General features: G+C 38.1%; 1 protein-coding gene across 2 annotated transcripts in view; it reads right to left on the bottom strand.

Annotated features, from left to right (window-relative positions):
* Positions 1 to 1,898: 1,898 nt before the first annotated feature.
* The window catches only part of SIRT1 (sirtuin 1), a 34,909-nt gene continuing 19,413 nt past the window's right edge, over positions 1,899 to 17,394 (bottom strand). For both annotated transcript variants that reach the window (XM_006835818.1, XM_006835819.1), the window contains 5 exons: positions 14,174 to 14,321; positions 13,224 to 13,303; positions 12,440 to 12,626; positions 9,272 to 9,832; positions 1,899 to 4,040 (listed from right to left, as the gene is read on the bottom strand). In XM_006835818.1, coding sequence (XP_006835881.1) covers positions 3,712 to 4,040; positions 9,272 to 9,832; positions 12,440 to 12,626; positions 13,224 to 13,303; positions 14,174 to 14,321 — 1,305 coding nt within the window. In that variant the 3' untranslated portion in view covers positions 1,899 to 3,711. The remainder of the gene's footprint in view (positions 4,041 to 9,271; positions 9,833 to 12,439; positions 12,627 to 13,223; positions 13,304 to 14,173; positions 14,322 to 17,394) is intronic.

Genomic DNA, 17,394 nt, shown 5'->3' with positions numbered 1-17,394 from the left:
CCTTTTTATACTGGTGACCCATTAGAGTCTTTTTATAGATAAAAGCACTAATGTAACATTCTTACCTAAAGCAATTTCCCTCGAAGTGGCTTTCTTCCCTATGAAAACTTCTCTACATACCTGGTGTTACATGTACTGTTTCCTGGGCGTCCATTTCTTGATGTATGGGTGTTCAAATAGAAAACAGATGTGTTAGTGCTGGTTTTCATAAGTAACTTCTGTGTGCAATCAAGCTCATCTGTGAACAGATCATTTTAAACAAGGCCCTAGCACCTTACCTGGGAGCATACAAGGGTTAATTGGGGTATTGTATCATTTTCCTCTCTGTTACAGATTGTAGTGCACACTGTTAACTAGGAGATCCATAAAAGAAAGTGAAAACATGAAATATCCAAATTGTTCTATAACAGTAACAATCTCTTCTGCATTCTAGCTCAGCTCTTGAGTTATATGCAAGAGACAATCATGTGTTTGTAATTCTCTTCTTAATTTTGTAGTAATGTTTACCAAAAGCTCTTGTCCAGATTGATTTATAAGGTAATAAAACCAGTGAGCTCCTTTAAATTAGAAGGAACTAAAACTAGAATAATGCAGCTTTCACCATTAGAGACCTGAATTGGAGTCCCTGTGTCAGTATTCTTGTAGAATGGTCAGTTCACATAACTATTCATTGGGGTCTATTTCTACTGAGGGTTTTGGTTTTAACAAAAAGTCCTGTATTCACAGTAGTCTTCCACGTGCATATTGTAAACTCTGAAAGCCAGCTCTAATGTTCTGCTTCCTAGCCACCTCTTACCACTCTCCAATTTTTCTTTTATATTTTGGTCATCCAAAACTTTTATCACTAAACAAGTTGCCCTAATGGTATGTCCCCACCTTTTTCAGTATTTGCTTATAAAACCCAATTTAAAAATCCAGGTATTTCTAGAGGTAAATTTCATTGTATTTAAAAGACCACTTAGTGTGGTGCTATGGGTTAATGCGCTGGACTGCAAAGTCATTTTGAATTGCATCGCTGGTGGTTCAAGCTCCTCAGCTGCTCCTCGGAACCCTATACAGGGTTGCTATGGGTTGGAACTGACTCTTAACAACAAAGGTATGAACTTAGGAGCCCTGATTGTAAGTTGACACTTAGAATCCACCAATCTCTTCATGGAATCCATGACGGTTTTCTGCTCTTGTAAAATATTTATAGCCTTAGAAACCCTATACTGGGGTCACCATGAGTCAAAATGGAACTAATGGCATGCAGCCGCAAGGTATGAAGCACTTTTTCCAATTTGTGCATACAAGAAACGCCACTTACTTTTCAGTTGGGGTTTTACAAGTATTCCGTGCAAACGGGGCACCTGTTAGGGCAATGTTAGGGAGGCAAGAGCCCTGGAAGCAGCAAAGTGCCATTCGGGTGTCTTCCAGGTGACTCAAAATATGGATACCCTCTGTGGTCTGCCATCTGACTTTGATCAGTTCTTGTGTCAAGTTCTGAGGCAGGCCCCTCCTTTTCCCCATCTTATTTGAGACCTGTGGCCTAGAATGTTTGAAATACTAGTTTTGAAACTACTGGTGATACATGCCCCAAACCAAGCCCCATCAGTGAAAGTTGTTTCTGGTAAGGTTAAGTATAATTCAAAGAAGAAAAGTTGCCTGCATCGACTCAACAACAGCCTGTCAGGTAGAACTGCTCAGTAGGGTTTTATATTTGTTTTGTTTTTTAAAGCAGATTGCCAGACCTTTCTTCAGAAACCACCTCTGGGATCTAACAGCCACCTTTCAGCTAGTAGCCGAGCATGTTAACAGTTTGTACTGCCTGGGGTCTCCATGTACTAAGGAAAGCATCGAATACAACCCTCAGTGCTGTGCAAAATGGAAAACATTTCAAGTTTGTACTTTGAACAACGTAAGTTAACAGAAAAGAGTCAAATGACAATTTTAATAGACTTTAAAACAGTGTACAAGTATAAAACACTGGTTTTGTATTCCAAAAGTTGGAGGAAGATATCCAGTCATTAAACAGTCTACAAAACATATGCCAGTAGATTACATAAAAGACTATGTACAATATAAAAAGAGCTGAAAACAGTCTTCACTGTAAAAATAATTTAAAACAAATTTTTCAATTTAAAATATCATCTATAGCACAAACACACATCATGCAAATGAAAAACGAAATATACTGCATTCTTTAGTGTAGCCAAATTTAGATTGAGATTATCTTTTTAGGTAGGTTAATGGCCATTCAATACAATTTCTATGGTAGTAATGGTCCTAAAAGCTGGATATCTTATGCTTAAAGAACAGCTGTATTTCAAACCCTTTTTTAATTGTAATAAATACTAAAGTAACATATGGATAGTCAGGCAATTATGTTGGGAAAAGATCAGGAAAATAAATGCTTACTGTGCAATTTTTACAATGTATGAACTTTTTTAAAAGGCTAGAAGCTTCTACAACTGAGAAAGTTGATCTCTAGAGTTTTAAGACGAGCTAAACTTTTAAATGAAGATATGTTGCAGGAACTTGTAATTAACTGTTCTGCTAATAGAAGTTAAATCATGTTCATCTCCATAATACTAGGCTAGTAGTTTGGTGTTTATATTACACCAGTTCCCCCCAATAGGAGCCACGTAGTGTGTTTCTCCAAGGGACATGTACTTTTCTGGCTGTTATAATTAACATATTACTTTGGAATTATATTTAGGAGCCTGGTGCTCTCCTCATTAATAAAAAGCAAAATAGTCCAAAATATTACACACTCCCCCATAGACGTACCATTATTATCGATTCAGAAAGGCTTTGCTTTGCATATTCACATTTTGGCAGTTTTAATACTTGTGGGAAAGGACCTTTGCAAGCTCTACACCACAGTGACAGGTATTTAAACAACAATGGAAAGTATTCTTCAAACTAAGGGGGTCCAGGCAGGCACTAGTGTTTCTAAAGAAACAAACATTTCCAAAGCATTCGTTTTTCAGTTTAGATTTATGAGCCAACAGAGACATTGCTACATGTCTGCAAGAAGTACAAAAATCAATTTTCGTGCGAATACCATATTCCTGAAGTTCTTAAGCACCAAGTCTTAACTTTACAAAGGCAAGACAACGTGCTCTCCCACATATTGTTGACTTCTTTCTTTCTACTCACATTGCATGTTATTTGAGATTTTTAAAAAGTTAGCTGCCACAAAGTTTTGGAAAATGCCAGTGTTTAAAAATAGTTAATTATGCTAAAGATCAAAAGTTTAGCAGAACAGAGATTTGAGGATGTCAAAACCATTCAATGTTAACAAAGAAAAGTGTGAAAATACCATTCTTTGGTCTAGATAAGCTGTTCCCTTTACATTAATTTAACATTCCAATGGCTTTTTGAAAACTTTAAAATGTTGAAATTCACTAGACAACAAAAATTATATATACATACGAATGTATCATACAAATGAACCTTTAAAAGAAAGAGTCTTGACCAAGAGCTGATTAAAGATACTTAGTACCTTTCTTTTAAAAAAAAAAAAAAGTTAGTGTTGTGTGTACAAGAACAGAAATAATGAAGTTAAAAATTAACCATGGGGAAAAAAAACAATCTATTTTACCAGTCTATAAATATTACACTTTTCTGGTTTCCTTGCACTATGGAGTTCACAAGTAAACATTCCTGTTGACATGCTCAGGTTCCTAATGCTGGTGGAACAATTCCTCTACCCAGACTACTATTACATTATGATGTGGTTGATGGATAGTTGATGTCTGCTGCTTCCTGTCTCACTGAGATTGCTTCATTAACTGCCTCTTGATCACCTCCATCAATCCCAAATTCAGATCCTCCAGCTCTCTCTGGAACATCAGCATCATCTTCCAATCCATTGTAGAATTCTTCGATCTCACTTTCATCCTCTATAGCTTCTTCCAGACTTGGACTGTGGCATGTTCCACTATCACTGTTGCTGCCACAAGAACTAGAGGATAAGACGTCATCTTCAGAATCTGAATATACCTCGGCGCCATGGAAAATGTAACGATTTGGTGGTAAAAACAGATATTGATTACCTGAAATATATTACAGTAATAAGAGGAAAAAGTTACTTTCAGTTTTCTATAACAAATTAAAATTAAAGCTGACTAGACATCCTGGAAGAAGTGTAGGTCCACTCTACTGAGTAGCTTTACTAGATGTCACTACAGTGTTTTTAAAATCAAGTTACAGGTTCAGTTCTGGGTTCAGAGTTCTGCCACTTAGATGATTGTTTGTGCCTGAATTTCCTCCTCTGGGAAAGTATGAAAAATGTAGATAACTGTTCAATAAAGGTTAACAAATTCAGTGAAGAGATCTGATGAGAATGAAATGAAGTATATTCAGTATAGCCTAAACTAGATTCCCCAAATTCATGTTCATTAAAGATGAACTTCTCTGCAACACATTACTGTGTCAGTCACCTTCTCTGCTTATTAGAAATCCAAATTAGAATTGCCAGTGTGTAGCCACAGTGTGCTGTGGACATTTGCATCATTTAGGAAGCAATTTTTAATTCTCAAATCCATGTCTTGAATGCATTTTTATGTAAGAGTCCTGCCACATTCCAACTGTAGAAGCATTACTTCAGCACTGGACTTAATTCTTTCTTCCTTTACTGAACACTCTCCCAAATTTGTATTAATGGGGTAAAATTTCACCTAAGATGGTGAGGAGAGTCCCCTCCCTCCCCTTAAGCCATGAATCTCAGCTCAAAAACTCCTCTAGGGTATTCTGAGAATGTCACTCCCAACACACAAATATGAACAAGATGCTTCAAAGTCTCCAGCACTCCTAGGGCTAACTTCTGTTTATATTGTCATTTAAAAATGAGGAGGGGAAACTCTAAAAACTTTATGATGAAATGTTTTCTACCCTACAGTTCACAAGTAGTCCCTAACATGAGTACTGGTGTGGCACTGTAGAGTAAGTACTAGACTGCACGGTCGATTTGAACCACAAGGTTGGTGGTTCAAACTCATCAACTGCTCCTCAGAAACTCTATACTGTGGGGTCCCTAATTTATCTATTTTCACATCGTAATTTATTTACTGCACAAACATATCTGTGTTGGAAGACGTGCAGCCAGAGTGCTCCTTGGAAGCCAGGATGGCCAGACTTCGTCTCTCATACTTGAGACAAATTGTCAGGAGGGGCCAGTCGCTGGAGAGGAATATCATGTTTGGTAAGGAGGGTCAGAGAAAAAGAGGAAGACCCCCAACAAGATGGATTGGCCAAGTGGCAAGCATCGATGGACTCAAGCGTGGCAACAATTGTGAGGCTGGCCCAGGATTGAGCAGTGTTTGGTTCTGTATGCATAGGGTTGCTATGATTTGGTACCAACTCAATGGCACCTAACAACAACATCCCAGGCTAACAAAAAAATCTTATCTGGAATGGCACACCCATCTCTTCAAAGTGACTTTCAAACTTTGTTGTCTGTCCTGATACTGTATTTATCAAGTACATGTGATCCTGATCTGAATCCACATAACTGATTTCTAAACATCTTGTATATGAAGTATCATCAGTCAGTTCAGATTCAAAGAGACATTGATTACAAATTGCCATTCAACCACACAGTGTTTACTTTTCTAAACCAGTGGAATTAATTTGCATGGTGGGAGCCAGAGGAAAGTCTCAAGTGAGACTGCTAAAAGAAAATCCATCCAGCACTTCTAACTGGGCCATCTCCTTCCTTTAAGGTGCTTTGGATTCACTGAACTACTAGCCACCCTCAAAAACACTATCCAGGTGCTTAACAACAACAGAACACAGCTGTCCTGCACTTTTCATCATCCTGCCCTGGCTACCTTGAAGAACTGAATCTGCTTCTGAAACCAAGGATCCCCATACCGGCTTCTGCCTTGTCTTCACATAGCAGCAGCTATTTTCTCAATTCTATTGGAGTATATATGTGCTATTTTATCCCCCATTTTACATATTAGGAAGCTAAGAAATTAAATAACTCTGCTTAAGGTGGATTTGAGAGCAACTCAGGCCGGGCCCAGAAGAAAGATGAGGCTTTTTGTTTCCATAAAGATTTATAGCCTCGGTATGAGCTAAGCTCTACAACATTCAATCGACGCCTGAGAACCCAGGTGGAGACCTGGTTGGCCAGCACTGTTGCAAGACCTGGGGACTCTAGGGTCCAAGAGTCAGTGACGTAGCCAGAGGACTAGAGTGAAGCGTCCAGCCGATAAGAGAGGCCATGCACAAGAGCACCCACACTTGCAGAAAATACCCACTTGACCTGGCTTCAATGACTGGTGATCAGAGCTCAACGAGAAGAAAGACAAGGAAAAAGTCCTCCGATGCAATTTGATGAACCTGACCTACACCTATGGATGCAGTAGCTCAAAAGAGGGAACAAATCTTTACAGTGAGGATCATTCCTGCCCCCTCCATACACAGAGTAGACAAGGATGGGCAACTTGGACATTGGCTATCCAAAGTGGGGGGACTACAAAGGCAAGAAGTGACTGGCTTAGAAGCTTTCAAGATGGAACCTAGATGCAGAGGGCGTGGAGGAAGGTAGAATCTCCACTGAGTAGTATCCAATCTGTTACTACTCCAATCTGTATTCAATCTGTTACTGCATGCGGGGCTGATGAAATGAAATGTGGGATAGGTCTCTTGTGATACAACAGTGAATGATTGTTATCAGCACTGATTGTGAGGGTTGGAAATGTAAAGGTAGATGTTTTGTATTAAGGAGGGGAGTGATTAACTTTGCAGTCTAGGAGCGGAGGTCCCTGAGACCATCAAGGAAGAAGAGCGGAGTATGGGGCCCTACCCAGAGAAGCAGTGATGCCAGACATGGAGCAGTTGGGGACTTTAGATCCAGAGAGGAAGAGAGGGAAAGGGGCTGTGTGCTGAAGACTGGGGAACAGGCCGATTGATGATGCATGGAGGGGATTATAACCATGGCAGTGAAACGATATAAATAAGATAGGATGAATGTAAAACTAATGTTCTCCCATGTAAACTATCACATAATTCACAATAAAACATTTTAAAAAAAAGAGAGAGAGCAGAGTGCCACCAAGAAAGAACAGGGAACAGAGAGCATTCTTTTGGCCCAGGGTCCGTGTGCTGAGAATCTCCTAGTCCCAGGGAAAGATTGATACCAAGACACAGATCTCCAAGGAACACTAAACCGACAGATGCTGAAAGGATCCTCCTGATTCCCCAGAGTCAACACAGAGAGAAAGTCCTTCCCTGAGAAGTGGCACCTTGAATTCTGACCTCCAACCACCTAAACACAGAGAAAGATGAGGCTTTCTGCTCCCACAAAGATTTCCAGCTTCAGAAACGCTATACAGGGTCACTGTGAGTTAGAACCAGTTCGATGGCATGTAACAGTAACAACCTCCTGACCTGTGAAAGGATAAATTTCTTGCAGCACTGGAGAACTAAGATGCAACCAAGAACAGCAACCACTCTCTGCAATTTTTCTTTTCATGAATTGATTAAACAAAAAGATCCAAGAGAGCAGGGGGAAAAAAAAGATTTACAGCCTCGGAAACCCTATGCAGAGTCTCTGTGAGTCGGAAGTGACTCCACAGCACATAACCAACCACAACCAAGTCTGTCTGATTCCAAAGCATAATACAATCTTGGTTTCCTAGAGCAAAAAGTTATGTATGTTTAACACATCTATCGAGATATTCAAAGACAAATCCCAGTACAAAAGGATAGGCAGGGAATACTAGCAAATACTGTTGAACAACGATTCATGGAGATTATAATCATTGCAAAGAAACAAAATACGATAGTATGAGTGTAAAGTTGATGTTCCCCCATGTAACCTATCACTCAATTCACAACAGAAACTTATAAGGATAGGCAGACCCATCACCTGAATTACAAATTAATATTGCAATCAAATTATCTTTCATAAAGCACTTCTGTCATATATGTATAGCATCTATTGTGGATAGTTTCAAAATACACTGATTTCCACCCTTCACATTATATTCAAACTTACACATTAGCATTTATTTGGGGAAATAGAGCACAGCTTTTATGAAAATCTCAAAGGGAACTTTTTACCCCAAAACATGAAGGGTTTAAATTACTCCTTATCCAGTGGTTAGTGTTTTATAACAACGCCTAAAACAAGAAATGGTGTAGGATAAATTTTTAGCAAAACAGAAATAAACTACCCATTTCTCTACTTCTGACTCTTGCCACATCTGCTGCAAATTATAAACATTCTTCTATGCTTTCACTGTTTTCCCCTGAAAAGCTTCTCCCACTTTGAACTCTGTAGTTATTACTTTAGCAGGGCTTTGAGCCAGTTCTGCGTATTTCAGTCATGGCTGACAAAACAAAACCAGAACATGCCCAAACTGTAAAATGTGATACCAGAATGATAAATGGAACAGGAAAATTTATGGGTCAAAGTCCGGCATGTTGTTGTTGCCACCAAGTCAGCTCCAAATCATAATGACCTTCTATAGGGTTTCTGAGGCAGTAAATTGCTGGGGGAGGGGAGAGGACAGAAAGCCTCATTTGTCTACCACGGACAACTCCAGTGCTTATCACCAATGTTTCTCCTAAGCCACTGGATAGCAAGCCAATCAGCTAAGGTCTAGGTTTTGAGTATGTGTCGCTCTCCACAGTCATGACAATCAGGCTCCTAGAAGACAGTGCTTTGACCTGTAACTCCCCCCATTCTCATCATTGTTCTTGCACACCCACATTTTATAACTTCAGGTCTGACTCACTGTGGTCCTCAGTCTTCCTACCTGCATCAGAGAAGTGATAATAGTTCCTTTTCACAAAGATAAAGTCAGTTTGTAAATCAGGTAACACAGTAAAGACCTCAAATCGAAGTCACAGTTTCTACTAAAATTTTCATCAGATAATGGCAGCGTACATGGTCTTCTTCTGATTCTTCCCTTTCCTTAGAGAAACAGATCATGCTGCAGACTACATATTATTCAAGACAGCCACTGGTTTCTCTTTCAATTATGTTTTCCTATCTTAAAAAAAAAGTTTTAAAGGAGTCCTGGTGTGATGCTATAGGTTTGAACCTTAAGGTCAGCAGTCATGCTCATCAGCTGTTCCTCTGAAACTCTATATAGTAGTTGCTATGAGTCAGCACCAGATTAACAGCACTTCGCCATTTTTCTTAGCACAATAAATTGTCCTCATTCAGCTTCCCAGAGCTACACTATCAACCCACCAGAACGCTGTAAATTTCTTACAAATATTTTGGTGCAGTAATTACAATCCCAAATGGTTCAATGCCCTTTCTTACCATCAAGCCGCTTACTAATTTGCTCCTTCGCGAGTCTAATGGGCCAGCACCTTCTCACTGTTTCAGCAACTGAAGTTCTGTCATTTTTCTCCCCAGTAGTAGAGCCAGTGTTCTTCAAATCTGGACCTTCCAACTGTTCAGTAATACTTTCAGTGTTCCTAGTAGAAATCTGTACTTGTGATTTTTCTTGTATATGTTCTTTTGAATCAGACACATCCAAATCATCAATACTACTCTTAGTTGCTTGGTCTAAAAGTGTGACAATCACTGAAGAATCGGATGGTGAAGTTCTTTCTGGTGAACTCGAGTCTTCTGAAATATTAAGAGGTGTAGGTGGCAACTCTGACAAAGGAGCCAATTCCTTATGTGTTCGTGGTGGTTTTTCAGTAACTTCTGAAAGCTTTACAGGGGTGGAGCAAAGTTTGGCATATTCACCACCCAGCCTATGACACAATTCATTAATGATGACATCACAGTCTCCAAGAAGCTCTACATCAAAATGCAGATGAGGCAAAGGCTCCCTATTAATTAATATCTGAGGCACATCATGGGGTATAGAACCTGAAAATAGGGTGAGAAACAACAGTTATGAAGGGAATAAGGAAGTAATCTAAACAATAACAAACGGGCTGTGCAAAAATTTAATACTTAAAGCAACAATCAGAAAACAACCCTCTAATTAATAGTTATATGACGTGGAAGCAGATGACCAGTTTAATGGCCTTTTATAAAATTCCAGGTGCTGCCCATTACCTGGTAACCTGGGATCAACCTGCTCAGTTTTCTACTCTAACATCCATTTTCTCATTTGTATAATGGAGATAATAGTGATTTTTCCACAAATTGTAATCAGGATTAAATGAGTGTTACTGCTATTCTACGGACGTGTCTCTCAACATAAATCAAAAACCCCACTGTCACCCAGTCGAATGCAACTTCTAGCAACCCCATAGGACAGAGTACAGCTGCCTCAAGGGTAAGGTTTCAGAGGCAGTAAATCTTGACCAGAGCAGACAGGTTCATTTTCTTCTGGAGGAAACAGCTGGTAGATATGAACTGTCAGCCTTTTAAAGTCAGCAACCCAACACTTAGCCGACTCCGTCACCAGGACTCCTTTCCTGACATAAAGATGAAAATTATGCATATCTATTTGTTGTTGTTGTTAAGTATCTGCCATTGGGAGCACAGTAGCTCCATATGATAAGCACTGGACTGCTAACCACAAGGTCCACAGGTTTGAGCCCACTATGAAGCTTTCTGTTCCCACAAAGATTTAAGCCTTGGAAACCCTATACAGGGTCTCTATGAGTCAAATGACTACACGGAACTTAACAACAAAACCCAATTATATACCATTAGAATCCTGGTATGGTGCTTGAGGATAAGCACTGGACTGGCTAACCTTAAGGTCAGCAGTTCAAACTCACCAGTTGCTCCCTGAAAACCCTATTCAGGGTTGCTATGAATCAGAACCAACTCAATGACACATGACATATGCAATTAGACACCAACTTTTGTTGTTATTATGTGCTGTGGAGTCGGTTCCGACTCATAGCGACTCTGTACAGTTTCCAAGGCTGTAAATCTTTAGGGGAGCAGAATGCCTCATCTTTCTCCCGTGGAACAGGGTAGTTTCGAACTGCTGACCTTGCGGTTTGCGGCCCGATTCATAACCACTACGCTACCAGAGCTCCTTATATACCAACTTTACCATTTAAAAAAAAATATAACCTATGCCTATCACCAACACACTTAATTACCCTCACACAGCTCTTACAAATTTTCCTGCATTTGAATTAGCTTAACAAAAGCTTTTTTTTTTTTTTTGCACAAAGGCAAAAACAAAAAGATCAAAAATAAGGGAGCTTGTCCGTTACACTTTCATGTTGTTTAATTACAAACTGACCTATATTCTACCTTGTGGATAATTCCACAGATATGTAGGAATAGACTGCGTTAACTGCTACAGTCACCAAAAATGAGCTAAGAAAGACATAGGGTATAGATAGAGATTCCACATTCTTCCAATGTTTATGCTCTAGCTGCCTATTTGCATACTAGTATAGTAATCCTGTCTCTGCTTAGGGATTTGATAATCTCGTCTTTCCTCCTTCCCTCACTGTTGTTGTTGTTGTTGTTAAGTGCCGTCGAGTCAGTTCCGACCCATAGCGACCCTGTACAGGGTTTCCGAGGGTGTAAACCCTCACTGTAGAGTACATTATCTGATAGCACCTCCATTTTCCCCTCTCTGGCTTTCACATGTGTTTTGTTAAGTGCTGTCAAGTCGGTTTCAACTCAAAGCGAACCAGTATAGGGTTTCTGAGGAGCCGCTGGTGGCTTTGAACTGCCAACCTTGTGTTTCATAATTCAGTGTTGATACTACACTACCGTGCTACACACAGAAAAGTATGAAAGTAGATGTTAAAGAAATATCCCTGAAAATAATAAAGAAAATTATAGTTGGCCATTTCTAACCACACATACTTGTGGGTAAACTATATCCACAGATCATCATTAGGACATGGCATGACTGTTAATCCTACAAGAATGAACCAATCATTTGGGGCCTCCAAACACCATCCCTACAATAGTACGTTACATTTCTATCAATCTAAACATAGGAACTTATGACTGCATCCAAAATCAATTGAGCTCAAAAGATCAACAACTCCTTCATAATAATTCAATCTATTAAAAAGTATTCATTAATTTGTGACTTTATCCTCTGTGTAGACTATTAAGGAACTGTATTCGTATTACATTGAAAATATATAAATCAGAAACTGTTTCATAATTAGCCTTATCATATTACAGGAGTCTTGGTGTGACACTAGGAAGCACTGGACTGCTAACTGCAATGTCAGCTGTTCAAACCCTATATAGGGTTGCTAATGAAGCAGAAACAGCTCAACGGCACTTAACATAACATCACATTACAAATAATTCACTTTAAAAATAAGAATTTGCTACTACTTCTATTTTGATATTCCGCCACCCCAATTGTCAGAATGACCAATCTTCATGAACAAGAATGCCACCTAAAAAATAAAATTTAGCTCTTCACTCTAACAAAGAGCAGAGAAACAGTACTGGGGTCTACTAAATACAAATTCTTTTGACTCAAGACACATACACAGAAACGGTCTCCAAACACCATCAGCAACTTACTTGGAATTAGTGCTACTGGTCTTACTTTCAGGGAAGATCCAATAACAATGAGGAGATCAACTTCATCTTTGTCATATTTCATGGCTCTATGAAACTGTTCTGGTAAATTCTCACCAAAAAAGACAATCTCTGGTTTCATGATAGCAAGTGGCTCATCAGCTGGGCACCTGGGACATCGAGGAACCACCTGCAATGTGTTCCAGATTTTGGTTGAGGGGGAAAGAGAAAGGAAAGCTCAAGTCAAAATAATTAACATTTTCACCTTTCTTAAAGAGGAAAAAAAATTGTATGATGCAAATGTAAAATTGTTCATAGAAAAAAAACTTACCCCTTTAAAATGACCTTGTGCTTATATGTTTAAGGTACATGTTTTCTATATCTTCCTATATTTTTGGTCAGCGCATATGAAAAACCTTTTATAATAATTTTTTAAATGTCTTAAAGGAATACCAAAATTAATTTAAAATTCCAAATCTAGCAGGTACTTAGAAAGTAAGGAGAAACATCAATATAGCAACACCTAGCTTATAATAATGGCTCTCTGTTTTAGGCCTAGGTAGTAAGGAAACAACATCACCTTTTAACAAACATCACAGGGCAATGGTTTCTAAGTTACAGTATTGAAAAGGTCTTGTGAATATCACCAGAACTGCCAATGCTAATACTTTCTTCCTGGATCTTTCTGTATCAAAGAAATACTTTTACCAGAAAGTGTATTTGAAGCTAAAAAAGAGGACTAGATAAGAAACATGCACAAAGTTTTTAAAAATGGGCCATAAATTACCTGATTAAAAATATCTCCTCGTACAGCTTCACAGTCAACTTTATATTTACAAATCAGGCAAGATGCTGTTGCAAAGGAACCTGAAAAACAACCAACATATCTATCCTTGTTAATGAAATATTTCTATATTTTAAACATGTCACAAGATTATAATGTAAACTCTGACACTTGGAAAGTTAGAGACGCTTCATGGTCTAAAGAGTATCCACAGGTGAATCAAGGGGATGAACTAAAAAAAAGAAGAACCCCCATAAATATTTAAGTAACAAAAGACCCATAAAACCTCAACTGTTACAACATTAGATAACGTTGTTCTGACCCATAGCGATCCTGGTGAGCTGGCGGTTTAAGCCGACTTTGCAGTCCAGCGCATTAACCCAAAGCACCAGACCAGGACTCCTTACTACACAAGGATCCCCTCTCCCCCCTAAAAGCTGCTTTTCAAAACCACAAACAAACAAAACTTACTTCTACAGTTGTGCTCTAAAACCCGCTTTTAGATACACAAGGAAGTGGCTAATAGTTAAACTATTCACACTTCTCTGGTTTTATAAACTAACGATGTCGGAGTTCTTCACATATTACCAATGACAGAAAAGGCAATTTAAAAGAACTTAATGCATATAACTCTAATTTCTTTTGAAAACCATTACTTTTTGATGTTTCAAAGAATTAAATATCAAGGCTAACTAAGACTTTGGATTTTTTTTTTTTTTTTTGGCATTCTAATTTCCTTCAGTTATCTACAGTTAAATCTGTTGTCATTAAATGATGTTGAGTCCATTCAGACTCATAGTGACCCTGTATACATACGGACTCCAAGGAGCAGCTGGTGGGTTTGAACCACTAACCTTGTGGTTAGTAGTCCAGTGCTGATCCTACAGCACCACACCAGGATATTATACTACTGCTTAAATAAATTATAGGAAACAATTCTGACGTTTACTCACCATGACACTGAATTATCCTTTGTATTCCTGCAACCTGCTCCAGTGTATCTATGTTCTGAGTATAGTTCCGAAGTAATTTTCCTTCCTTATCTGACAAGGCTATGAATTTGTGACAGAGAGATGGCTGGAATTGTCCAGGGTATATTTCCTATGTATATCAAAAGGTAAAAATAAAATGTTTACATTAAAGAAACTGATGTAACAAATGAAACTGTCTACGTCAAACAAAAAAGCCTTTTAATACAGTAAAATTGCCAATGATAAGCCCCCATGTATAATCTTTAAAGTATAAAAGCATTTTAAAGCATCTAGATGAATGCAGGGTGTGCGGAGCTCCATAAAATGTGAACTGCACTGCAAACAACAAGGTCAGCAGTTCCAGCCCACCAGCCACTGTCTGGGAGAAATGAGGCTTTCTGCTCTCGCCAAAGATTTATAACCTTGGAAACCCTATACAGGGTCGCTATGTGTCAAAGCTGACTCCACAGCACTTAACACAAAACAAAGATGTTAGAGAACTTGGCCCCTTGAAGAAAAAGACCTTCTATTCATAAGTAACCCTAGCATATGTAAATAGATATTTTAATAAGTCAGAAGTAATACACACCCCTTTATATCTAAATTTTGGCTGGCTGCAAATTTTTTTTTTTTTAAATGGGAAAAGTGGAAATGGAAATCACAGACATGAAAGATACTGTGATAGACTTAATTTTAAAAACTACAAAAAAGGCACTGTCAACAAAAGACTTTTTCTATTAATTTGTTTTGATTCATCATTCACCGTAAATATCAACCTGCTGGAAGTTTAAAGCTAAAGTTTTAATTCCTTACCAAAATTGTTTTCCTTCCACTGCACAGGCACATACTGGTATAGTATAGAGTTGCTCATGAATGCTGAGTTGCTGGATTTGTGTGTGTGTTTTCCCCCCAAATAATGCTTCAATGCTGTTTCTTCTTTAAAAACAAAGAATTCAGATATACACATGGCAAAAAGATCAGAGAAAAAGTATCAATTTTGGTCCTCCCAACTTTTGACAGTGTTTTTCTTTTAAATTAACTTTCACTTTTAATGAGTGAGTATGGCAAAGGAAGTTTCTTCTCTACTTTTCATTTAAAGTAGCAGTGCCATCCACTTACTTCCTTACCATTCCTGACATGTGCTATGCTATCAGAAGACAGCAAAAAACTAGATACAACCATATGTCCTTCAAAAGGGGACTGGTTGTGTAAATGTGGTAAATATCAAAGACAGAACATGTTCTATTATGAAGGAGATCTAGATGCACTGACCTAGAAATTCAAGTTAAACATCAGTGTGCACAGCTTTTATTCAACAAAAATGGAAACTATATGCAATGTCTATGTCCAAAAGTAGGTCAAGTAAGGAAGACTACAAATAAGCTGTAAGCAGAGGTAAACTTTCACTTCTGACATTATAACAGAAAGTTTAATAATACAAAATAGATTACTTTTGACCTATTTAATATTTTGAATTATTTTAAAGATGTTTTTTATCTACCACCACCCAGAAGGACACTTTTAGGTAAAATTTTGAAATAAGCAAATCCTCCATTAAAATGAAAATCTGTGTTACTCAAAACCCCAACAATTTTGCCTTGTATTCAAATTTTTAACATAGATAAATTTCATGGACAACTTTGCAATTTAACCAACAGTGCATATAGGAAAAAACAGTAAAGAGCTTATTAAAGCCAATCTTTACAGAAAACAGCCATTTGTAATTTTAAACAAAGTTACATGTGGTACTGTCCACATAGGTATGAATATTTTGGGATACTGGGTTTGTGCTTCACTACTGCTTTAGGAGGAGTCCTGGTGTGGCGCTGGGGGTTAATACGCTGGATGCAAAGTCGGTTTGAACCCCAAGGTTGGCAGTTCAAGCTCACCAACTGCACACTGGAAATCCTATACAGAGTCGCTGTGTGTTGGAACTGACTGGACAGCACTTACAACAACAACTGTTGCTTTATCCTTGGAAAGCTATGTCAGTGCTACACTCCAGTATACGTCTCACATTCAATCTGTATAACAATTCAGGATAGTGTAAACCCCCTTGAAAAAAAAATCAGGAGCTAATTTTTACACACAGGGATAATTTATAAAGGGTATTTTGGTTTTAAATTTTGTGAGGGGGCTTTATCAAGATTTTAGAAAAATGGAATTAAAAGATAATGGATTTTTTCCCATCCATAAACTTTCTGAAGCCCCTTTGTACATTTTATATGTTAAGAGTCTAAGTGGTATGTGTTTTAACTTTGTCTATTTTCTTTCAAAAATGAAGTGGAACAGTTTTGAATCTTTAGATTTAAATGAAAGTACCCAAACTCTAGAATATAGTCTTAAATAATTAAGAAAAAAATTACCCTAGAAAAACTGTCTTAATAGAAACCACTCCTAACACTATAGCTCTTCATGTGAAGTTTGTTAGGAATACAGTGTGGATTAATTCTTCCAAGTTGGAACTATGATACTACAAGGGAAATATAGTTGCTAGCCCTGTTCTAAGACAGGCCATGCCAGATCTAAGCATCCTAAAGCCCTCTTAAGGAACCAATCAATCACTTGGACTGGGCATTCTGTTATTACCAAAGAGATCTTCACAGATAAATCCTTACAGATTAGGTTTGAATGACTTGAAATACTATAAAAACACAACCTTGTTTCAGAGCTCAGCTATGTCCAGAAACATGTAAACAATTCAGTAATTGGCTATGGGAAACTAAGGTAGTCAGAAAACTAAAGTTTAGAACTATCCACCTTAGTGAGAAATAATCGCTTTTCTGCAGAGATTCGACTTCCCTTTTCTATCCTCCTGAAACTTCTAGTAATAGGCAAGGCAGCAGTACCTCAAAGCTAAAAGGATTCTTCAGATTTTTAGAGCTGCCGTCATAGGGTTTTTGTCTCACTATTCAACTCTGCTACTATAGCACAAAAGCAGCTAAAGACAATGCTTCAGTAGTATTTATGAACAGTGGCATTAGAATTTCATAAACTGACATGAGAATATCCGCATGTCCTGAAATAGTTTTCTTTTGAATTTTTTCCAATTATATAGAAATACATTCTCAGCACATGCTGTACAAAGACGGGTAGCGAACTGCATTTAGACGAACGCCACAGTTTGCCAACCACTCCTGTACAAAGATAATTAAGAATTTCAATAGTCAAACAATTGGTTATCAATTTAATGAACTTTCAGG

The sequence above is a fragment of the Chrysochloris asiatica genome, unplaced genomic scaffold (assembly GCF_000296735.1).
Source record: "Chrysochloris asiatica unplaced genomic scaffold, ChrAsi1.0 scaffold00020, whole genome shotgun sequence".
Lineage (NCBI taxonomy): Eukaryota > Metazoa > Chordata > Mammalia > Afrosoricida > Chrysochloridae > Chrysochloris > Chrysochloris asiatica.
This window is presented reverse-complemented; position numbering and strand designations above follow the sequence as displayed.